We start from the raw sequence: 22,107 nt of genomic DNA on the forward strand, positions 1-22,107 counted from the left end.
ACCGTATAATCAGGGCGACGTGGGGGTGGGAGAAAGAAAAAAGAATAGAACAAAAAAGTTCGTTCAAAATTGTTCGGAATCATTCGGAATCGTTCGGAATCGTTCGAAATCGTTCGATCGAGAATCTGATAGATGTTGAATCATATTTTTGTTTTGCTTCTTTAAACACCCTCTCTACGATAAATATAAGATCACGTTGTTTCTCGAAGCAATTAGATCTCTCTCTAATCTCAAAGACAACTTTGATAACGACGCGTTGATTTCTTCTGTTCTTCGCCGTTGATTTCTTCGTAAGCTAGCTATCTAGTAGTGCGTCGTTGACCATCGTGGCGGCCGCTCTTGCTGCCTCCGTTTGCGAGGTTTTCTTCTCTTTTCCTTTTCTTTTTCTCTCTCTCTCTCTCTCCCTCTCTCTCTCTCTCTCTCTCTCTCTCTCTCTGTCTTTCGTTCATTTATTCATCGACATCTTGTTTCTCCAATTTCACGTTTGCAATCGAAACTCATGACTCTCTCTAGTGTCATCGGAGAATCTTGGTGATCGATCAAATTATCGAAAGAAGGAGAGGAAAAAGAAATCGTCGGCATGTATTTATCGATGTTGCTGGCGAGATCCAGCAGGCTCGGACAATGCGGAAGGAGATTTGCCTCGTCGTCGACGGGACTGAGATTACCGGATCAAACCGTACGTTCAAACATGTTAATTCGTTTTCAAAAATCTCTCTCTCTCTCTCTCTCTCTCTCTCTCTCTCTAAATCGAAACGCGTAGGACGCAATAATTTCTAGAATCGTTGATCCGAGTCGATTAGCGTAATGAAATTGACGTAGTTTTCGATGAACGCGGCCGACATGCGGATTCAGGAATTATCGACTCATTGAAATTCGACGAACGGAAACGTCCGTCGTAATCGTCCTCGATCGTAGCTTGCGATCTCAGCAGAGTCGATTAAACGAAGATAACACATTCGCATGCGTGTACGATATTTACGGAATCACGTAGAGGAACATTGGTGGATATATAATAGCTATTTGTTTTCATAAACATTTGCCGTATCGTTCTATGTTTGCCATGTCGAAACAAAAGGAATAAGCAATTCTATTGCATTCTAATAAAGTGTTGCTTAATTGCAACGACAAATTTATTTCTTACGCAAGCCATTGAGTATCGATTGAAAGTAACGCCCTTGAAAAGTACGAAACTCTGTCAAATTGAGAAACGTTATAATAATATATTATCGGATCGGTAATTAAATCGGATCAGCTGTACGGAAACGATAAATCCATGTAACCTAGTCAATTACGTATTCTATAACTATAACTATGAGTTCTCTCGAGCGTATACCTTCTCTCTAGGAGACGTTTAAGTGATTTTCGAGTGAAAGCCTTCGCCGTAATTTACCCTATTGTTCTTCGAATCGTCCTTTCCACGTTGCTCTCGCAAGCTTCCATCGTTTAACCTATGTATATGCAAATAAGTATACGCGACAACGCGTCATTTCGCCTTTCTACGTTAGACTCGACGACCATCCCCGGTAGATGATTTATGATATCGAAGGAAATTCGTTAGGAGCGTAATGGGATAAGCGCGATGGGGGAAAGAAAATAAACAAATGAGATTAATATCATCAGGAATCGATCTCCTTTCCCTCCCTTCGCGTTCGCGTTCGTCTTCGCGTTCGGCTTATGATCGGACGTAAAATATTTTCGCAAAAGTGGATCAAGCGTATCGAACGTATTCAGAGATAAGAACGACGCGCGAGATCGTTTTCCAAAGCACGTCCTTGCAAGTAGATGATTACATTGAAATTGCGAAATTCCTCGAGATTTACGTCGTTGCGATCGACGATCAGAAATAAAAATAATAAAAAGATAAAAAGACGTAACCTCGCTCGTGTTCCTAACGCGATTACGATTTCACATACGCGAGCGATAAAAAAGGAAGAAAAAAAAAAAGAAAAAAGAAAAAGAAAAGAAAAGAAAAGGAATATTTAAAGAGATCACGTTGAGAAGAGACGGGGAAGGAGTTGTTATCTAAATTGCTCTCCGTCCGTCGCTGCTCCCGTCGATCTTTATCTTTAACAATCTCGAGTATAAGATAACATTAAATAATTTCAAACATAAAAAATTCCAAGGCGCGCTGTGCGGTATCGGGCGAGGATAAAAGTATAATTCTACTCGGTATGGAATAATCGTTTTCTCGACGATGATAAATCATACGAGATAAAATAAAAAGATAAGATTGGCAAGTCGAACGCTACCCCACCTGAAATGTCTAATTAGGCAATGGTACGGTTTTAAATAAAATGTAATAGAGAGAGAGAGAGAGGGGGGGGGGGAGAGACACAAGTTCTTGAAACGACCACGGGAAATGATAAGGAAGATTGATCTAGTTCAATGTCATTTGACGCTTTTCAAAGGGCAACCGAGTGGAGCTGCGAAGGGAGCTGCAAACTTCCGAAAGACCACGACGTGCGGCGACTTTCAACGATCGCAGCCAGCTGAAGTATGCTCGCCGATTGGTCGTCAAACTCGGAAGCGCGGTGATCACGAGAGAGGACGAGCACGGTCTGGCCCTTGGTCGTTTAGCCTCCATCGTCGAGCAAGTGGCCGAGTGCCAGAACGAAGGTCGAGAATGCATCATGGTGACTAGCGGAGCCGTTGCCTTCGGCAAGCAAAAACTCACGCAAGAGCTGCTCATGTCTTTGTCGATGCGAGAGACACTTAGTCCGGCAGACCATACGCGTGAACATGCCGGTAAGTATAGGCAGAGCACACCAGCGTACATTATTACTAGACTATTAGGGACGTCTAATATCATCGCGCGTCCTCTAACCAAACGTAACGATACGTAACGAACGTAGACGAATAAAAAAAAAGGGATCGATTCAGGATTCGCGTAAAAAATAAAATCAATCTGGTTAGTTTTACGCGAAGCGTAAAGTAAAATGCCAATCCTCTCGCCGCGAATGTCCTGTCGATAGAAAGATTCGCTCGTAATCGAGAAAGGATAAAACGTCCGGGGAAAATTAATTTAAAATCGTTCGCGGACCAACTTTGCATATCCCCTTTCAAAAAGGAGGAATCTAAAAGTGGAACGGCTAGATTAGACTTAAAGTCGCGAAAATACAAACCGACGAAACACGAATATCATTTTTCCCGTTATTAGCTAACTGCAAATTGAAACAGGTGATACGCCACGGCACTATTTAATACGAATCTCGATTTTCCGCTGCTCTTCGTACCCTTCCTTCGTAGAACGAGCTAACGAGTTTTGAAGATGAGAGAGAGAGAGAGAGAGAAAGAGAGAGAAAGAGGAACTCCCACGACGTTTCTCTACATCTCTCTACGTATCTCTACGTTTACACGTTACCCATCCTCTAAGCTTCTCCGTAATCCTACCGTGAATATTTCCGTTATTGCACTTATGCAAAATGCAAGAGAATGTATTCTTTTGTCAAAAGAATTACCAGCCACGACGTTATTCGACGATCCGGTAGATGAAAAGTGCGTTCGATGAATAACCTCACGACCGAAAAGCCAAACTCAAAATACTCTCCCAAGAACTTAGTTGAAAGAAAATGTAAACAAAGGAAACGGCCGGAGACGCTACTTGACGCTATATTATGAAAGAGGAAAAAAAAGAAAAACGAGATATAATATCTCGTAGGATAGAATCTTGGGATTACATCGGATAGATGGCTAAAATAAAAATTGCCGTTACAGTCGAGTCGTATAAATTTTGACCAACGAGGAACGACATTGATAAAACTTTATCGGCGATGGCTGCTCCCACGGGAGGAAAAGAATAAATTTCCAACGGCGAGTGAGAATGCAAGCGCGAAACTACGTACGCGAGAGCCTAAGAATTATCTACGTATTACGCGAACCAAAGAAAATTTTATAATCTTCGCGGTCGCAAGCGCGTCGCATTTTCGCAACTTTCCATTTATTTCCGCTTAACGCGTACGCGCGTCGAGTACCTCTGCTAGGTCTGTCTATGATAAAAGTTAAAACCGAATAAAATCTCTGATATACATGTGTGTGTATATATATATATATATATATATATATATATATATATATATATATATAAACGGATATAACTCGTAGATCTTTTCTGAAAGCGAAAATCGAGTCCCTACCGAACCGTACGATAACGTAAACGGTACGAATTTCTCTTCGTAGATATAACGAGCCACGCGTCGTCAAACTATCTTATCGTCGGCGGTTACGGTGTTATTCCTTTCCTAGATATTAAATTAGCTGCCCGACAAACTCAAAGTCCGCGGAGAATTATTTCACACCTGAGAACTCCATTAAAAGCGAGAAGAAATTACCCTATTATATCCGTTTCCAATTACCAATTTCAACTCACCAATGACAAATCCTCATCGTAATAATTCGACCGAGTTAAGAGGTAAATAAATAAGACGGAGGATACGGTAGAAGTTAAATTTTCTTATATCACGTGAAAAAGAAACCAATACGCTTTTCTTTCGTTAAAAAAGTTTCGAATCGTAAATCGATATACCCTCTTCTCGATATTTCCCAAAGTAACTCTCCGAGTCGGTGCTTCTATAAGAATTTTCCACGAATTCCCTGATGAAATTAAGAGGAGGGATGAGAGATTAATCAAAGCATCAAAGAGAGGAAAAGGATTCTTTTCTCTCTTTCTCGTTGAGGAAACAAACTTCTCGATCGAATCCAATGAGAGTTTAGCGAAGGAACTTTCCACTTTGTTTTTCTCTTATTCCCACTTGGACTTGCCCGCTTTCCTTGGGAACGTGCTTAATTGCCAACTCTGATCGTAAATAAAGATCATAAAGAAGACCTGTCTAGATTTTCCGTATTACAGGATCAAAGAGAGGGGGGGGGGGGGGAGAGAGAGAGAGAGAGAGCTGTCGAAAATGAGGCCGAAACGAACGAGGTTCTCTCGATCTTTCCTATTATTGTCGTTGTCGGGCATACGTTCGCTATGGCATTAAATAATAAAAAGATAAATTCTCGTAAATTCTCATGTTAAATATAATCGCTCAATGTCCTAGGAACACTTTTGGAACCTAGAGCGGCAGCGGCCGTAGGCCAGTCCGGGCTTATGTCTCTCTACGATGCCATGTTCGCTCAATACGGCGTGAAGCTGGCACAGGTGTTGGTAACGAAGCCTGACTTTTACAACGAGGAGACCAGAAAGAACCTGTTTAGCACGTTGAGCGAATTGATCAGTCTAAACATAGTGCCAATCATCAATACCAACGACGCGGTCTCGCCACCGCCTCACGTTGACGAGGAAGTAGCTGGCGGAGGTGGAAGAAGAGGAATATCCATAAAGGACAACGACTCTTTGGCTGCGATGTTGGCGGCAGAGGTCCAGGCCGATCTACTCATTTTGATGAGCGACGTCGACGGTATATACAATCTTCCCCCGTGGCAGGATGGCGCCAAGATGTTGCATACCTTTAGTTCGGACTTGAGGGGTACGATAAAGTTTGGACAAAAGTCTAAAGTCGGTACAGGTGGTATGGATTCGAAAGTAAACGCTGCCCTATGGGCTCTGGACCGTGGGGTCTCGGTCGTTATTTGCAATGGCACTCAAGAGAAGGCAATCAAGAGCATCATGTCGGGTAGGAAGATAGGCACGTTCTTCACGGAGACCACCGGCTCCTCGATGCCCGTCGAGGTCGTCGCCGAGAATGGTAAGCGTCCACCGTCCATTTCTTATTATTAACTCAATGACCAATTTGATTCCTTGTAAATTGATTAATCCCTCGCATCCCAAGCACGCGTTGCCAGTAGAACGTTGCAAGCACTCCGACCGGACGAACGAGCTAACTGCATCAACGTTCTGGCTGATTTATTGGAGACCCGACAGAAAGAGATCCTAGAGGCAAACGGTAAGGACCTTGAGGCTGCGAGCAAGACCGGTCTTGCGAAACCTTTGCTCTCGCGATTATCCCTTTCCTCCGCTAAATTGAAATCTTTGAGCGCGGGTCTACGGCAAATAGCGGAAGACTCTTTGGAGAACGTTGGCCGTGTCTTGAGAAGGACCAAATTGGCCGAAGGATTGGAACTTAAACAGATAACCGTGCCGATCGGTGTCCTTCTCGTTATATTCGAATCGCGACCCGACAGCTTGCCGCAGGTAGCAGCACTTGCTATATCCAGTGCCAACGGACTCCTCCTGAAGGGCGGAAAAGAAGCTACCAACAGTAACAAGTATCTGATGGAATTGGTGAAGGAAGCGCTCGGTACGGTGGGTGCCTCCAACGCGATATCTCTCGTATCGACGAGAGAGGACGTAAGCGACCTATTGTCGATGGAAAAGCACATCGACCTGATTATTCCACGCGGTAGTTCTGATCTCGTACGTACCATCCAAGAACAGTCGAAGCATATACCGGTACTCGGTCATGCCGAGGGTATCTGTCACGTTTACGTCGATAAACAGGCCGATCTGGATAAGGCCCTCAAAATTGTGAGAGACTCGAAGTGCGATTATCCGGCAGCTTGCAACGCCATGGAAACGTTGCTAATCCACGAGAGCCACATGAACGGGTCCTTCTTTACGGACGTTTGTAACATGCTGCAAAAGGAGGGCGTGAGTAATATACATATGTGTGTGTATATATTCATATATATATATATATATATACACATAGGCCGCATTATACAGACCGCTTTAATCTCATTTACGCTAATAAAGAATCTTCATGCGCAACGTCCAGGTGAAGATCTACTCGGGGCCAAAGCTAAGGGAATTATTGACGTTCGGACCGCCTGCCGCGAAGAGCATGAGAACCGAGTACGGTTCCCTCGAGTGTACGATCGAGGTCGTCTCCGATATCGAAGATGCTATAACTCATATCTACAAGTACGGGAGCGCGCATACGGACGTCATCGTTACGGAGAATAACGAGAGGGCGGTTCACTTTCAAAGAGAGGTCGACAGCGCTTGCGTATTTCATAACGCGAGCACCAGATTTTCCGACGGTTATAGATTCGGCCTTGGTGCTGAGGTAAGAGCCGAAATTTGCGAGACAATTCTCAAAGGGAAGGAATTTTACTCGAACGAAATCTTTCCTTTTTAAGGTTGGCATTTCAACGGCTCGAATTCACGCACGTGGCCCGGTAGGAGTAGACGGTCTCTTGACAACGAAATGGATTTTGCACGGAGACGGACACGCTGCTGCGGACTTTGCCGAAGGCGGCGACAAGAGTTGGTTGCATCAATCGTTGCCTTTGAACGAGTATAAATGAATCGAGTACGACGGAGTACGACGAAGTACGAAGCTCGAGCGTAAACGTTGTCAATTATTTTAAAACGATACGTGATCGATAAAAACAATCATTTACTATCGTCCGTTGTAAAACACCGCCATCTAAGACACCGTTCGATTTTCGTACTTTACGCTTCTCTAGGTCTGCGAGGCGAAAGAAAAATCCATGGGAAGAATTTCTATTAGAGGAAGGCTACGATAAGGATTTTTCCGGAACGACCGGTAACGACGAGTGCTTAAACTATAATCTCTTTCTTTCTCTCCCCCGCTCCCTCCTTCCCCCCCCCCCCTCTCTCTCTCTTCTCTGTATATAATGTAAATAAAATTATGGCTAATTATGCTAATTATTACAAATGAAATGAGACGCGAGCGATTGCACAAAGATTAGCACAAGAGTAGTCGTGGCCAAGTTAGTCAACTAAACTTGACGTTAACTCGACGATTCCGAGCAATTATTTCCCTACCCTCCCCCCGCCCCCCTCCCTTTCATTGCAATGAAAAAGTTTGGTCGCAAAAAGTTCGTTAATAACGCAACGATATCAAGGGCTAAAAATTTTCAGCGATTTTCGCCGACTCTATCGCTCGCTCGAGTAGAAAGAGAATTGCTTCCTCCAAATTCTTCTCTATTCTTACTCGTTTTCCTTCGTCGTTATATTACGTCGACTCTGCTCGGTCTTATTCTCTTTTTAAATATTGGACAATTACGCCGCGAAATATATGCATGTACGTATCTTATGCGTTAAGAAAAACGTTTTGAGGAGAATCATTCGTTTACTCGTTAAAAAGTATCGACTGATAATGCAACTGCGATATATTATGTAAATAGATGATTCTCGCCTTGAATATCTCGAACAGCTTTCACGCGTATAAGTAAATATTTACATAAATTGGCTTTTATCGGGGATGACGTTAAGACGGTCATTCAATGATGTGCCATAACGATGGTACAGGGTCCAATACGTTGCACTCCTAGATACAGTGGCGGAATACATTTTCTACGTCGGACGATATTCGAGATCGAAAGTGTTTTATCAAAGTCTATTCTTTTATCTCGTATCGAGTAAAAACGGAATGTTCCGTCGAGCGTCTATTAGCAAGATTTTCTTTTAAGAATTTCTTTTAAAAAAGAAGACGATCCACTCGCCGAGTAAATATAATTTCGACGCGACGAATTGACAAGAGGTGATGCGCGCGTAAAGACACTTTTATTACTTACATATATCGACACAATACAAATAATTATATCTTTCTTTCTTTTGGTTTTTGCCCAGTACTCCATAGCAGATGTCTTAGATATTTTCGGGTGCCCATAATTTAAACGTTCTGTCGTACGAGCTAGTCGCGATGAATTTGTGATCGGGAGATACATCGACGGACATAACCTTACCGTCGTGCCCTGGCAAGGTCTTTAACGGTTGCCAGGTCTTATTAGACCAAATCTTGGCCGTGTTATCGTACGAGGACGTAACCAGATACTGTCCTTCTCCTCTCTGATATTTCACGTCCGATAACAAATTCGTATGAGCAGGTATCGTGTATATGCAAGACCTTTTTCGTAAATCCCAGATCTTGCATGTATTATCCTCGCTCGCTGTTGCTATGTGATAACCATTCGGTGAAAAATCGATGCCCAAGATAGATTTTAAATGCCCTTCCATGAACATGATGCATCTACCCGTTCGTAAATCCCAAACTCTACCGAAAGAATCATGTCCTCCGGTAGCATTTACGCTGCCGTCCCACTGAAAGCTGTTACATATGATAGATTACTATGCGCTCCGTTATATCGTAAACAACTCGTACTCGCGAATACGAGTGAGATCGATTAAATCGCTCGAAAGAGAAATAGAAGAGAGAAAAAACAAAAAATAAAGATAAAAATAAAAGGAGAGAGAGAGGGGGAGAGAGAGAGAGAGAGAGAGAGAGAGAGAGAGAGAGAGAGAGAGAGAAGAAAAGAAGTTTTCACTACCTCATGCAGTGTACGGCTCTGGCATGACCCTCTTGATGCAAAACTTCTGCCTGTTGTTCCAAATCCCATAACCGCCAGGAGGCATCGTAACAACAGGTTCCAAGAAATCTCCCGGATGGATGGAAGGCTATCCTCGAAACTCTATGAGGTTCGTGTCCTTCGACTTCTGCTAAAGGTTCCTCCCCTTTACCACCGGACCATAATTTGACCGTACCTGTAAGAACGATAACTCGTAAAAAGCTCGTAAAAAGGTTCCTCCAAATATCTACTACCCTACGAGATCCTAAAGATTCGTCAAGCGTACCGTCCGAAGCGCAAGATGCCAATACGCACGTCTGTCCTGCGCCATCCCCTAAAACCTCTTCGGAAAGCGAGACATTTGGATGAAAAACGATGCAGCTAACGTTGTAGGTGTGTCCCTGTAGTGTTCGTAAGAGAGTACAGTCCGGTACCGACCATAATTTGCATAAGCCAGACCACGAGGCTGTAGCGAGAATCTTCGAATTTGGGCTAAACTGACAAAACGATATCGGTCTCGTGTCACCGATTTGCGAACAGTATATAGATAGAGCTTGTAGCTTCTTTAAAAGTTCTTGTCTACGCGCTGTACGCGTAGCACCTGGCAATTCAAAATCTTGTCTTGCTTTTTCCAACCTAATTTTTGCCCTGGCCAAAGAAAATGCTGTAAACAAACTTATCAATGAGCATATGCCTATGTTTTTTGAAAAGAAAAGGAAAAGACATGTGTGTATACATATACATATACATATACATATATATATATATATATATATATATATATATATATATATACCACGCACGCACACGCACAAATAATAACGTCGAAAAGTACAAATTACTTGCTATCCAATAACGAGCTATTTGTAGAGATTCCGGCCCTTCGTGATACCAAGTAGATTCGGTGTCTCTTTCGACCGTGTGAGCAGGTTTCTCCTCCTCTTCGTGTTTCTTCTTTATCGCGTCTTCCCCAAGACTAGCCAGTAACTCTCTTAATCTCGTTCGTCTATCCGCAGGGCCTTCGCCGAACAAACATATGGGCTCGCCCAACTGTCTTAAATTCTTTTTTACCTCCGAATCGTCCGTGGATACATTGATCTGTCTAGCTTTCTTTCTACGTTCAAACTCTTCCAACAACGCTTGCCTATCTTTAGACATTTCATCTTCCAATTCCATGTATTCATTGGAGATGTGTATATTACCGGCCAAGGTGGATACGTTGACAGCATCATTAGAATTAGTAGCTTCCTTTTCTTCTTCCGAACATTCCGCCGCAGCGGCAAGACGGGTACGTTCCGCTTCTTCGAGGGATCCATAATGTACAATTTTTTGTTTCTTCACGTACACCAAATCTTCGTCGTCCGACATTATAGAAAACTATTAACAACCGATTATACATTTATCTCTTTCGAAGAATTCAATAGAAATAGTTAAACACGCGATAAACTTTATAATCCTAACCTCCAAAATGAGCAACTCGATAAAATATCTTACCTTAACGCTTAATATCTACACTCTTGACTTTACCCTTGTAATTAATAATCTTCTCGCATCTGCTATAATATCCTTTAAATACAAAGATACGCTTTTATATTTGCGATTAATATTGAAATAATACTTGTGCTCGTAACATTGGGATTTTAAACAAGTACGAAACCGCCAAACAAATGCGTCGTGAGCGCACGCACTGCAGCCAAATACGCAACGAAATAATCACTAGCTAATGAGAAAAAGGGATGGCCTCGTATACCTCGTTTTTAGAAATAATTCTTATCTCTTATCGTCTCGAAAAGTAAAACTAAAAGGTAGAGAGCTTCTTCATTATCCCATGTCTTTTTATTGTACCTCCGTGGTTTCTTCCAATAATCCCTATGCTAGTTTGCAAGTAACAAATTCGTGAAATTTATCGTGACAATCACTTTGCGAAACATTTTCAAAAATAGGAACGATAAAGAAGAAAATTCGAACGATTAAGCGGATATAATGGAATGTTTTAAAGAATAATTGAAAATATTAATGACATAATTGTATAACGTTGACGTTGATGGAATGGAATAGAAACGAAATGCAGCCAATTATTAGCTGCGGACGCATTATTCGAGTCGCGTTTACAATTGAATTTACGAATACGTCCCATACGTAATATCGATTGGCCAAGTCTCATGGCATGGACATGCTTGTTGCATGCTATCGAATGAAGATGATTCGTTAAACGAAGTAACGATAAGTGTGATTGACACGAGCAAATAGATCGACAAACTAATTCGTTCGCACGTAACGCGAGTCGAGTCTAGGTTGTTTACGTTCTCGTCTCTCTCTCTCTCTCTCTCTCTCTGCCCCCACCGCCCCCTGTGTTTATGCATTCTTATTTATGTACGTGCGCGTATAAGAAAACTAGTTGTTTCAACAAAGCTCCGTTATAATCGTGTAGATTTTTAGATCGATTTAACTAAACTAAAGAGGTAAAGCATACGTATATTATATGCGTATGCACGTATGGACGCATATATTCGTATAACGACGCAAGTAGTTTTTCCGTTGAACACTACGCGATGTTAGCGTCTTGTGCATTTCAGCCAAAGTACGGCCTAGCGAATCGTCGATCGACGAGAGGAGAACGTCCGAGGGCTTTACTTGTCTAACTCTCTCGTTGACGATGATTTCACGAGCAACGGAGAAGAAACGTGCGAGAGAGAAAGTTCCGAGTCGAATGTGAAGAGATAATAATAATATAAAAAGGGACGATCTCGAGCGATTCGCCTTTTTGCTGCCTTTCGAAGGATATTCACAACGTAACCGTTCCTACGTGATATTATATATATATATATATATATATAACCGTATCATCGTCGACTTTTCGAGCGGGAAAAATCGAATTTTGGGGATGGCGGACTTTGATGCGATTTACGAGGAGGAAGAGGAGAACGAACAAAATTTGGAGGAGCATTATGTGACGATGGTGCCTGACCCTATAATTATTCGTGGCGCTGGAAATATGACAGTGTAGGTCTTGTCATCCATCGTACGTGCGTATGCGCACTTTCTTTCGAACAAAGAGGCGCGCGTGGACGTTTATTTATTTAACGAACGTCGTGTAACATTGTAAAACTTTGTTAAATAGGTTTGGGCTTAGCAATCGTTTCGAGTCAGAGTTTCCTAGTGGCCTGGTATCGAGAGTAGCGCCGGAGGAATTCAAGGCAACCGTTATGAGAATAAACAGTGTATTGAAAAAGACATTACCGGTTAACGTTAAATGGTTATTCTGCGGTTGTGTATGCTGCTGCTGTACCTTGGGATGCTCATTGTGGCCGGTTATTTGTCTGAGTAAAAGGGTAAATCTTTCTTTCGTCGTATAATTCTTCCAGAAAAGTATTCCGTTCGTAGCATATTTCAGATAATTTTCTTCCTATGTTTTAACAGACGCAACATTTGCTTAATAAATTGTTGGAATGGGAGAACGGTAGACTGTATCATAAACTTGGATTACATTGGCGATTAACTAAACAAAGATGCGATAGCTCCTCCATGATGGAATACGTAAGTTAAAGTTAACAAATGGATGACGCGCGTGGATTTAATTGAAATAAACTCGTCATTTCCTTTTTGCAGGTACTTTTAATCGAATTTATTCCAAAAATACCAATCTATAGACCGGATTAAAAATTCGAATAAGTAACAGTTATGACTCGTACAATCGACGAGGATAGGATATGTGTGCGTGCGTGCGTGCGTGCGTGAGTGTATGTGTATTATAACAAAGGCACTCGATTAGCCAGATTCGTTATATGTAATATTTTATAGAGCGGAGAAAGGCAGTAGGTATCGCAGTAATGCCATAGATGTTTGGTGGAACGCATATTTTTGTAAATATTACGCGTAGGAGGCAATACACGGTAAAATGATAAGATAGGTATACGGGCAAAATAGCAGATAGTTGTCGATTAACGGCGCGATGTTGCATCGTCGATGGTGCGATATATAGAGAGGAGGTGCACGAGTTAAACGTATTCCAACGTATTTGATGTTACTTGATTTCGTCATTGACGAAAAATGTAGCGTAAATCGAGATCCGTCTGCGCGTTTTATTACCATTGATAGATACCTTAGAGTACGATCGAAATACGAGCCATTTACACTCCCATCTTTCATAATAATATGAAAGAATCATGTTGTTGATATCTATCCATTGACGAATCGACGAGAAGAGATGAGAAGGTATTTTTCGTTTATGCAAAAATATGTTCACCCATCCTTCTTCGTATAACCACTACTATCGCGGGTATGACGCGTCAGCGTTTATTATTATTATCATTATTATTATTGTTATTATTATTATTATTATTATTATTATTATTATTATTATTATTTCGAATTTTTAATCTACTCTTACTTACTTGATATTGTTTTAATATCGAGGACCTATCGGCTAATTAGTATTTCAATTCTCAGGTAAGAAATTAATCTCAATCAGTACAACGAACATATTAAATTTTAGGAAAAAATAATGTAAAAAGTGAAAATGACTCTATAGACAATTTTGCGTAATTGCAAAATGTATCGGATTGAGCGTAACTTGTACATATGACTGTGTGTATACGTATAGATTTACATTACGTATGGGTTTAATTTCTTACCGCGGTGATACTTTGAGAAATTACGCTATCTATGTACAGCTTAAAAATTAATTTCAAATACAATTTTAACCAACTATTACAAAATGAATTCTCTTATAGTATAGAAAATTGATATGCTTATGCGCTTAACTTGGTATTGCTTACCGTCGAAAATATGAAAAATGTTGATTAATTAACGATAAGGACAGTCATTTACAATTGACGTTGGCACAAAGCTTTGGAAGAATAAATATTGATCGTTTCTTCTTCGTATTACTGTCGTAATCAACAACGTTGTCATCCTAAACAATATCGATAGACTCCACTTCTGTGAATAGGAGCGATGTACCCGGGCGTGCATATCTCTCTCTCTCTCAGGTTTTATTTCTTTTCTTTTTTCTTCTTTTTTTTCTTTTTGCTTTTTTCCTTTTTTCTTCTTTTCTTGTTTGCTTCTTTTTCTCTCCCCATCAAAAGCGACGATTACGACGCAATTAGTTTTGCTATATATATATATATATATATAATGACAGAATACAAAGTGAAACTTGTAATTCGTACACATAATAGATACCTTTGTTGCTAATTCAGTGGCTGTGAATGAAAAAGAAAGAAAAAAAGAATATTTTTCCAATTGTAATGTACACTTTAAATATACGCATTTACCAACAATTTCATGACACACTTGTATGAAATGAATAATGCTAATTGTCAAATGCTAGTCACAATTTTCTGCATTGGATAACTATTTTTTTGAAATTTGTATTTAATATCACGATACAATAAAGGTTCGATAAGAGTCCGATATTTAGAGGATTTCTCATATGCAGGTTTCAATTGTCGTCTTGTGTTGGTGCATCCACGTACAGGTACAGGCGCGCGCTCGCGCGCGTGTGCGATCGATAAAAACCAACCCACGCATACTTCCGCTCCTATGACAATCCTATCCCAGCCGATCCTATCCGTCTGCTCGCGATGGAACTTTGTAATATATCCATATAGACGCGTGTGGTACACCCGTCTGTGTCATACATGCTGGTATCTGCATTAAAATGATATTTACCAAGAATAATTCGATGTTATGATAATTGACGACAGGTGCCTTTGCAGCTTCTAATAACAGGAGATCATCACAGTACGTTATAGCGTTACAAAGTGTCCGATGGAGGATGTGCGATCGTGCACATACGAAATCTAATATTTTTTTTGGACTATTCTATAAGAATTTTTTCATTTAAAATGTTTTAACATTATTTTTACCATTTAATTATTAGTCGTTCGTAATAAAAGTTGATTGTAAATACGTTTACCTTGGTCTCTATTTATCTTAAAATATATTTCATGCTCATCTTGAAAGTTAATAAAATATTACTTTTAACGATGCTCGTGCCATTGGAATCGGCCCTAACTTATGATTCTTCAAATATATATTCTTCTTTCAGGTAAGAATTAATAACATATCCCTAAAGCTATTTTGACTTCTTTAAAGGAAGAAAATTATATTGTATCCTGTTTGACAAATGTCCCGTGTAGAAAAGACAATGTTGTTTTAGGAGCTACGACGAATGTCCCTTGAACATAACTGTTTTGGACTTTTTATACAATTTCACTGTGCCTGATTTGGAAATAACATGGCCATGCGAAGCACGCTTTTATTGGTTGTCGTTGCAACCATTTGTTAAATTTGTAAGATTTTTACTCAGCTATGGGACTCCATTTATTATAATCGTTGGTAAGAAGGTAGCAAATTGTAATTGACATAATAGAAAGGATAAACCATCGTCTAACGTCGTAAAAGTTATATTACATTGTACAGGCATTATATTAAATACCATATCCTTTGCAATATTGAATACGCCGGTGTCGTCCGACTCGAGCTTATCGTTATATCTAAAGGTCCTTGCTATATCCGACAATGGTGCATTAATATTTAATTATGCAGTAGGTATAGCGAAATCACATTTTACATTTGTCAATGATCTTTTCATGGTAAGTGAAAAAAACTTGCGCGTTATATAGATGCGTCCGCCTGTATATATATATATATATATATTTATATATATATATATATATATAGATATATATATATATATATATATAGATTCACCCATAGAAGAAAGTCATCATGTCATTTTCTTAATACGTACAACTTATATCCACAGAACAGTCAATTTCTCTGCGACACAAATTCCATAACAATGGAACTTTTTCAATTTACGTCCACTTGGTTGGTCGTATCGCTCACATGGGCTCGCGTCATAGCAATTATTTTCCCATTTGGGGCACATAATAGTAATCCTGAACGTTCCGCGATTATAAGCATTACTACTCTGGCATGTGTCAGCTTTGTAATATCGTTAACAAAGTTATATTCTGGAGGTAATAAGATTTAGCAAAGGATTATAGATTTCCATTCCAGCGGATTGACGAATGAAAATTCATGTCTTCCAAATAAAAATAATTCTAGGATATGAAACGGACAGTGTTTTTGAATTTATACCATGTCAAAAGAAAATCAAACCATGGGGTAGCGCTATGTATTTTTATATAGCATTGTCAACATGGTTACCATTAATTTTTATATTTATTGGCAATGCTTTGCTAGTTGCACATATGAAAAAATTGGATACACTTCGCAGACAATTAACCCGTAAGTAAGAAATTCTTAAGCCATAACGTTAAGAAATTTTCTCAACTCTTCGATCAATGATTAAACGCAAGATATTTCCTTAGGCAGTTTCTCTCAAAAGATCAATAAAACGAATAAAACGAGCAGAACTTTACTGGCAGTCTCAATGGTATATTTAATTTTGCTATTACCACTTGGAATAGTTGAAACTTTAGAGCTCTACTGGGACGTGATATTGATCAAATATCCAGAAAGGGACATGAAAGAAAACAAAGATTATATTAATTGGTAAGAGAATGTCGGTCTAAAAAAATGTGCATATGTCTATGTGCGTATATACTTTCCTAATGTTTTAGGTTAGAAGAGAAAATGTTGTTAAAGTGGTGTCGTGGACTATTCTTTCACATATACCATTGGAATTTTGCAAGTAATTTCTTTTTATATTGTCTTACGGGGGAAAAGTTTCGAGGGGTTTTGATAGAAAAATTAAAGAATTGCAAAGTCACATTAACTTCGAAAATATCGCCAAAGTGTCTTCGGTGGTGCAAGTGCGACGATCGATTAAAATCGATACGAACTCCGAGTATATTACTTATCAAAGTTGTCACGTTCGACGAATCTTCCATTAATGACAACATTACTGGCCAACATAATAATAATGACGTTGTTGCATCGATCACCTGATCTTGACAAGTCGAATTGACATTTTTCTAGTTCAACGATCAAAGACTGCCATAACTGAGAACTGAAGATAATTATTTCAATGATTAGCTCCAAATCCAATGTGTTCTATTTAGATCAATAGTCATATGTAATACAAGATAAAAGTGATTATTTCACGATATGGACAATTTATTTCCATTAGCATTTTATTTTTACATGAGAAATTTCTATACGAATGTAGTAAAATATCACAATATATGTCGTAATCATTTAATTTTTAACATCGAATTATGGATTATGTTGAAGATAGGTTAATTTTACATTATCATCCTAGCAGATATTCCTAACCTTTTTTGTCGTAACTAATTCGGCAAAGAAAATTTCTGGTCCCGATGTAGATTCCTAAACTGGATACGTTCTTCTTTTCTTTTTTTCTTTTTACATTAGAGCTATTAAAAAAAAAAAAAAAAGAAAAAGAAAATGGCAATTTCGTATCCGTTATATCATAACTTGATAATCTAATACCTGGTGATTTTAATTAATATTTTCACATCGTTTAATTATATTAACATTATATACCGTTGTTATTTACTATATAGTTGATTACAATTAATTACTTGCAGAATATTATTCTTCCTGTTTTATATACTGAAATAAATAAAACATGAAATTCATAAAGACTATGTATTCTACTCGTATATACCTAACTGGTATCACTCTTTGTCTGGTAACTGAAGTAAAACAAATTTCATAAATTCAATTATATCATACAGTACGAGAGATAACATAGAAAGTGTATATCTCATTACCAACAAAATAGACATATATAATATTTCAATAGCATTTCATTTACTTTGATGAAAATATCCAGAACTTGTGGAAATCACGTAACAAAAAACTCATAAACTCAAGAAGCTTTTCAACCGTACATAAATAGTAACAATTTTGATGTTTTACGGGCACGCACGCACGCACGCACGCACGCACGCACGCACGCACGCACGCACACACGGAGATGAAAAAGTACAACTTTTCCAACTACTCTAATTTATATACCAAATGTTCCATACAAGAAATGCGCGCGCGCGCGCGCACACACACACACACACACACACACATATATACATGATGCTATTCGAATCAATTACCAAAGTAATAATCTGATTGATCAAATAAAATTTAAATATTACTTTACGCATAATATTCGTACACAGAGCGGGGTGTACAAAATTAGTATTAAAAATCAGCTCGACGCAATAACTTGGATGGTACTGATAAAAATACTCGATAAAGCTGTATAATGTTGAAATTGTTAAGTATTATAACAATATTCACAAACGAATGGAACTTATATTAGATTCTCTTAAGACTATAATGAGTTTTACTAAATACAAGAAGTAATAATAACATTATACTTTTTTATACTTTATAGAAAATAATTTATAACAAGATATATTACAACGCTATGCAGTAGTTTTTAACTTTTGACCGCAGAGCATATAAATAATAGAACCTATCTCGTTTCATTCGATTGTATAAATACGAATTGTGATAAAAACGAGGGGGGAAAAACGAAAAAAGAAAAAAAAAAAAAGGAAAAAAAAAAGAGAGAGAAACAATTACAATTTGATACATATTGCAAACATTCGCGCGAATATAAAGATATTATTAAAAATCTTCTCCAATACACTTTTGATTAATATATTACAAAATAGAAAGATATTTTTCATTGTAATGCTAAAATTGACCTATCAAGAAATAAATTTACTTAGAAAATATGCTCTTGATATAAGGCAACAGTCGCTTGAAATATTTTCTCATTATTATTCGTTTAATGGGTGCGGCGTATAATTCAGTCTTCTTTTGCGCGAGTAAAATTTTATAAAAATTTACCTTTTTTTGCCATAGAGATTTGAATGGAAATTTTGTATTAAAACGATATGTATTATCAAACTTATCGACGCCTAAATTGCTATCCGTTTAAAATACCAAGAAAAGAGATAGAAAAAAAAAAAAAAAAGAAAATAGAAAATGTTTGCAATATCAAAGGATTTATTATATCCTAAGGGCCAAAATCTCTCGTAAAACGTGATTACGTTGAACGTGAAATACTGTATGGAACTCTATTCACATAATTAGTTGGAAACTGACCTTTAATACCTTTGTATTCGCCGTATAACCAGTCGTCCGATAGTCTCGACAAAACTTTAATTTTGGCTCCTTCCTTCGATAAGTATAATCAACATTTTTATAACGCACACATGCGTAGAAAAAATTTGTTATATATGTATGTATGAAGCATGTTATTTTTGACAACTCACCTCAAACGGTAGATCCTCCGGGGTCTCCCCTTTAAAAGGATAGAGGGCAACGACGGTGTTGTCCTGCAATCCAGGCAAAGGAATCTTTATATCAAGAAAATTAATTGGAAATATTCCTTGTCGACTTCCCACCCTTCCTTCCATCCAATCGTCATTGACAACTCTTATCAAGGTGACAACGTCACCTTCCTTCAAGGGTAAATCGTCCGAATGCGTCACCGGAAAATCATAAAGCGCAATACCATAGGGTGTTTTAGAACTTTCCTAAAAACAAATGATTTTCTTTTACTTATTTAAAATATGAAAATATTAATACAACAGTAAGATATAACGGAAATTGAAAGCATATGGCTATCGCAGGTATAGATATCCATTGTATAATACCTCGAATTCGTTTTTCGATCGGACAAAGTATTCCGAGGGTGGTGCCGGTGGTGGGATCGTTGGCATCGGAGGTGAAGGCTCGTCTTTAATGTCATCGGCCCATACGTCGTTAACAGAATACGACGAGTTAACGGGTATCGATTCGCTGAGAGGTCTATCTACACTAGTCGACGGTCTTTGATTTGTCTTTTGGTCCAAATGTTTTTTCAATATCTTTGGGGCCGGTGGTTTCGGCGGTTTCGGTCGTATTATCGTAGGTACGGAATGAATCACTTTAGAACTGGTTTCTCCAAAAGGCACTTGCTTCTTCCCCGTAGGGCTGTCATTGAAGGCAAAAAAGGAGGTATCTCCTATTTGCCTAACGTCCTCAAGGGCCCTACTACTTTCCTCTATCGGACCAAATGGATCCGACATCGGCTTCATTTGCCACGGATCGTTGTTTGGAAATCTTTTATTGGACATGCCGAAAAAGTCAAAATCGTCTTCGAAGGCACTTTCCGTCTGGGACGTATTACCGCTGCTCGTAAAGACGGAAGGATTGGAATTACCATCGCTACCAAAACTGTCTATGCTAACCCCGTCGCTGCTAGAACGAGTGGTGAACGTCGGAGAGCCGGGCGGACTGAGATCTATCAGGGAGAAAGTTCCGTTTGTATTAGAAGACTGCGACTGGACGTGGGATAGATTCGAAGTAGAACGAGACGTATTGGAGTGTTCCTGCTTGGCCGCTTTCCATGCAAAGAAATTGGTCAGAAGCTCGGTTGGACGGGTCTAGGAGAAAGAAAGAAAAAAAAAAAAAAAAAAAAAAAAAACACAAAATGTAAACGAGGATGAAATGACGTCTAAATGAATTGAAAGGAAAAACAAGCTCTTACGGGTCTCTTGGACTTTTGATCCCTTTGACTATGCGTATTATGGCACTGATTGAACTTTGGAGGAGGTGGACGCGGCGGCGGTGGTTTCTTCTTTTGCACCGTTGGTTGGCTCATCAGGCTCGTCGAGAAAATGTCGTTTCTGATAAAAATGTAACATAACAAAGGATTGACATTACTCTTGGAATTATATCCTACGTATTGTTTCAAAGTTTAAACGTAGAAAGTTATAACGTCGATTTATACATTTGCCAAATGCAACGCATTACGCTGCTATTGCAACATGCCTGCTACTGCTCTGTACCATGCTCGACCGAATCTGCCTTTACGTAAACATAATTTCTACGTTACGATATTTGCTATAATAGGATAACGTGTGAAGGATATAATGAGGAAATTAACGCCGATGCATAGAACTTACGTGCTACCCCAGACGACATTGCTTCTTTGTGCAAGAGCATTGACGGGTGGACGAGGGGCGGTACGCGTAGGGATCCGCATCTCTGTAAATAAACACACCAACGAGAAATTAGGATAAAATTGTACGGTCGACGGGTAATGTAACGTCGCGCGACATATGTACCGCCTGACACCGATAAATACGACGTAAGCTTTTAGCATAGGATGCGCGACCGTCCCCGACGCGGATGCAGTGCCGTTGAAAAAGAAAACCGCGCGCGCCCGCACCTACAAAAGAGAGAGAGAGAGAGAGAGAATAAACGACAATTTATTATTATACCGTACGCCCACTCGATTCGCGTTAAACCATTCACGCACGAGCCGATTATGTGTACGTGTACGTGCGCGCGCACGCGTATTCATGTCGTATTCATGTCGTATTCATGTCGTATTCATGTCGGTCCGACGACGTACCGCGCGTAAATAATAATTTTGACGTATACACGCACGCAGCATCTGTGCATGCGACGAAACGGCAAATTCGTAGAAGCACGATTGAGTTCGACCGATGTATCATCAAACTGGATTCCAACGAATACTCTTATCGCTCACCTTATCCGTGTACGCCTCTTTTAGATAGAGCTATAGTCGAACGATAGAAAGAGTCACGAAAAGATCGAGAAAAAATGATAGAGCGAGGATGGAATCACGACTCACCTGTTCTCACGTTCGCGGCCATTTTTCGATCGACGCGCTGACGACGCTTTCTCGTCCTCGTGGCGGGACAAAACGATCGATTTCGACTTAAACTTTGTCAATTCCTTTCTCTTTTTTTCTCTCCTTTTATAAATATATCTCCGCAATGTAATTTACGTACCTTAAGAATTGCCGTCATTCATAATATCGCTATTCGATGGTTATCAAGAAAATCCTTTTTTTTTTCGAGGAAGAGAAAAAGAAAAAATCATACGCTT

The 22,107-nt window shown here is 39.3% G+C and overlaps 5 protein-coding genes and 1 long non-coding RNA gene across 14 annotated transcripts; 3 read left to right on the forward strand and 3 right to left on the reverse strand.

Annotated features, from left to right (window-relative positions):
• The first annotated feature begins 223 nt into the window (after positions 1-223).
• On the forward strand, positions 224-7,707 carry LOC124431464 (delta-1-pyrroline-5-carboxylate synthase). Of its 4 annotated transcripts, none has more exons than XM_046979414.1 (7): positions 224-359; positions 514-679; positions 2,412-2,748; positions 5,040-5,687; positions 5,772-6,589; positions 6,717-7,007; positions 7,081-7,348. In XM_046979414.1, exons 2-7 carry the CDS (start codon positions 581-583, stop codon positions 7,246-7,248), a joined length of 2,361 nt encoding a protein of 786 aa, XP_046835370.1. In that variant the 5' UTR covers positions 224-359; positions 514-580; the 3' UTR covers positions 7,249-7,348. The 4 variants fall into 4 exon arrangements, with proteins under 4 accessions (XP_046835370.1, XP_046835369.1, XP_046835368.1 ...); XM_046979413.1 differs by adding an exon at positions 7,411-7,707 and having other exon boundaries at positions 298-679; positions 7,081-7,273; XM_046979412.1 differs by having other exon boundaries at positions 298-679.
• Positions 7,708-8,454: 747 nt separating this feature from the next.
• LOC124431467 (U4/U6 small nuclear ribonucleoprotein Prp4) lies at positions 8,455-11,019 on the reverse strand. 2 transcript variants are annotated; one of them, XM_046979420.1, is made up of 5 exons: positions 10,750-11,011; positions 10,098-10,632; positions 9,542-9,919; positions 9,238-9,451; positions 8,455-9,017 (listed from the first exon to the last, which is right to left on the reverse strand). In XM_046979420.1, exons 2-5 carry the CDS (start codon positions 10,621-10,623, stop codon positions 8,558-8,560), a joined length of 1,578 nt encoding a protein of 525 aa, XP_046835376.1. In that variant the 5' UTR covers positions 10,624-10,632; positions 10,750-11,011; the 3' UTR covers positions 8,455-8,557. The 2 variants fall into 2 exon arrangements, with proteins under 2 accessions (XP_046835376.1, XP_046835375.1); XM_046979419.1 differs by having other exon boundaries at positions 9,238-9,919; positions 10,750-11,019.
• A 563-nt stretch (positions 11,020-11,582) lies between these two features.
• LOC124431473 (cysteine-rich hydrophobic domain-containing protein 2) lies at positions 11,583-14,672 on the forward strand. 2 transcript variants are annotated; one of them, XM_046979435.1, is made up of 5 exons: positions 11,583-11,717; positions 11,832-12,258; positions 12,377-12,587; positions 12,676-12,792; positions 12,865-14,672. In XM_046979435.1, the coding sequence occupies exons 2-5, from the start codon at positions 12,140-12,142 to the stop codon at positions 12,913-12,915; spliced, it is 498 nt and encodes a 165-aa protein (XP_046835391.1). In that variant the 5' UTR covers positions 11,583-11,717; positions 11,832-12,139; the 3' UTR covers positions 12,916-14,672. The 2 variants fall into 2 exon arrangements, with proteins under 2 accessions (XP_046835391.1, XP_046835390.1); XM_046979434.1 differs by having other exon boundaries at positions 11,620-12,258.
• On the reverse strand, positions 14,248-16,134 carry LOC124431475. The gene is made up of 2 exons (XR_006944013.1): positions 16,013-16,134; positions 14,248-14,907 (listed from the first exon to the last, which is right to left on the reverse strand). It is a non-coding gene; the product is annotated as an uncharacterized LOC124431475 (long non-coding RNA).
• LOC124431470 lies at positions 14,901-19,200 on the forward strand. The gene is made up of 7 exons (XM_046979427.1): positions 14,901-15,307; positions 15,419-15,597; positions 15,682-15,854; positions 16,028-16,244; positions 16,333-16,515; positions 16,599-16,782; positions 16,851-19,200. The coding sequence occupies exons 1-7, from the start codon at positions 15,207-15,209 to the stop codon at positions 17,176-17,178; spliced, it is 1,365 nt and encodes a 454-aa protein (XP_046835383.1). The 5' UTR covers positions 14,901-15,206; the 3' UTR covers positions 17,179-19,200.
• On the reverse strand, positions 17,326-21,894 carry LOC124431469 (SH3 domain-containing protein 19). 4 transcript variants are annotated; one of them, XM_046979424.1, is made up of 6 exons: positions 21,851-21,894; positions 21,156-21,237; positions 20,738-20,876; positions 19,863-20,633; positions 19,479-19,742; positions 17,326-19,381 (listed from the first exon to the last, which is right to left on the reverse strand). In XM_046979424.1, exons 1-6 carry the CDS (start codon positions 21,870-21,872, stop codon positions 19,250-19,252), a joined length of 1,410 nt encoding a protein of 469 aa, XP_046835380.1. In that variant the 5' UTR covers positions 21,873-21,894; the 3' UTR covers positions 17,326-19,249. The 4 variants fall into 4 exon arrangements, with proteins under 4 accessions (XP_046835380.1, XP_046835382.1, XP_046835381.1 ...); XM_046979426.1 differs by lacking the exon at positions 21,851-21,894 and adding an exon at positions 21,746-21,841; XM_046979425.1 differs by lacking the exon at positions 21,851-21,894 and adding an exon at positions 21,318-21,546.
• Between the last annotated feature and the right edge of the window lie 213 nt (positions 21,895-22,107).

This window comes from Vespa crabro, chromosome 21, assembly GCF_910589235.1.
Source record: "Vespa crabro chromosome 21, iyVesCrab1.2, whole genome shotgun sequence".
NCBI classification, from domain to species: domain Eukaryota; kingdom Metazoa; phylum Arthropoda; class Insecta; order Hymenoptera; family Vespidae; genus Vespa; species Vespa crabro.

Bases quoted from the DNA above. Each gene is read 5' to 3' on its own strand.
- LOC124431469 (XM_046979423.1), bottom strand. From the start codon at position 21,355: ATGCTAAAAGCTTACGTCGTATTTATCGGTGTCAGGCGGTACATATGT. The intron at 20,877-21,155 runs GTAAGTTCTATG...CATTTTTATCAG, and splicing joins AATGTCGTCTGGGGTAGCAC to AAACGACATTTTCTCGACGA. The intron at 19,382-19,478 runs GTGAGTTGTCAA...TACTTATCGAAG, and splicing joins CGGAGGATCTACCGTTTGAG to GAAGGAGCCAAAATTAAAGT.
- LOC124431470 (XM_046979427.1), top strand. From the start codon at position 15,207: ATGCTCATCTTGAAAGTTAATAAAATATTACTTTTAACGATGCTCGTG. The intron at 15,598-15,681 runs GTAAGAAGGTAG...TACATTGTACAG, and splicing joins TCCATTTATTATAATCGTTG to GCATTATATTAAATACCATA. The intron at 15,855-16,027 runs GTAAGTGAAAAA...TTATATCCACAG, and splicing joins TTGTCAATGATCTTTTCATG to AACAGTCAATTTCTCTGCGA.
- LOC124431473 (XM_046979435.1), top strand. From the start codon at position 12,140: ATGGCGGACTTTGATGCGATTTACGAGGAGGAAGAGGAGAACGAACAA. The intron at 12,588-12,675 runs GTAAATCTTTCT...ATGTTTTAACAG, and splicing joins TTATTTGTCTGAGTAAAAGG to ACGCAACATTTGCTTAATAA. The intron at 12,793-12,864 runs GTAAGTTAAAGT...TCCTTTTTGCAG, and splicing joins GCTCCTCCATGATGGAATAC to GTACTTTTAATCGAATTTAT.
- LOC124431464 (XM_046979414.1), top strand. From the start codon at position 581: ATGTATTTATCGATGTTGCTGGCGAGATCCAGCAGGCTCGGACAATGC. The intron at 5,688-5,771 runs GTAAGCGTCCAC...TCGCATCCCAAG, and splicing joins CGAGGTCGTCGCCGAGAATG to CACGCGTTGCCAGTAGAACG. The intron at 6,590-6,716 runs GTGAGTAATATA...CGCAACGTCCAG, and splicing joins ACATGCTGCAAAAGGAGGGC to GTGAAGATCTACTCGGGGCC.
- LOC124431467 (XM_046979419.1), bottom strand. From the start codon at position 10,623: ATGTCGGACGACGAAGATTTGGTGTACGTGAAGAAACAAAAAATTGTA. The intron at 9,920-10,097 runs GTAATTTGTACT...GTTTGTTTACAG, and splicing joins AGCTCGTTATTGGATAGCAA to CATTTTCTTTGGCCAGGGCA. The intron at 9,018-9,237 runs GTAGTGAAAACT...CATATGTAACAG, and splicing joins AGAGCCGTACACTGCATGAG to CTTTCAGTGGGACGGCAGCG.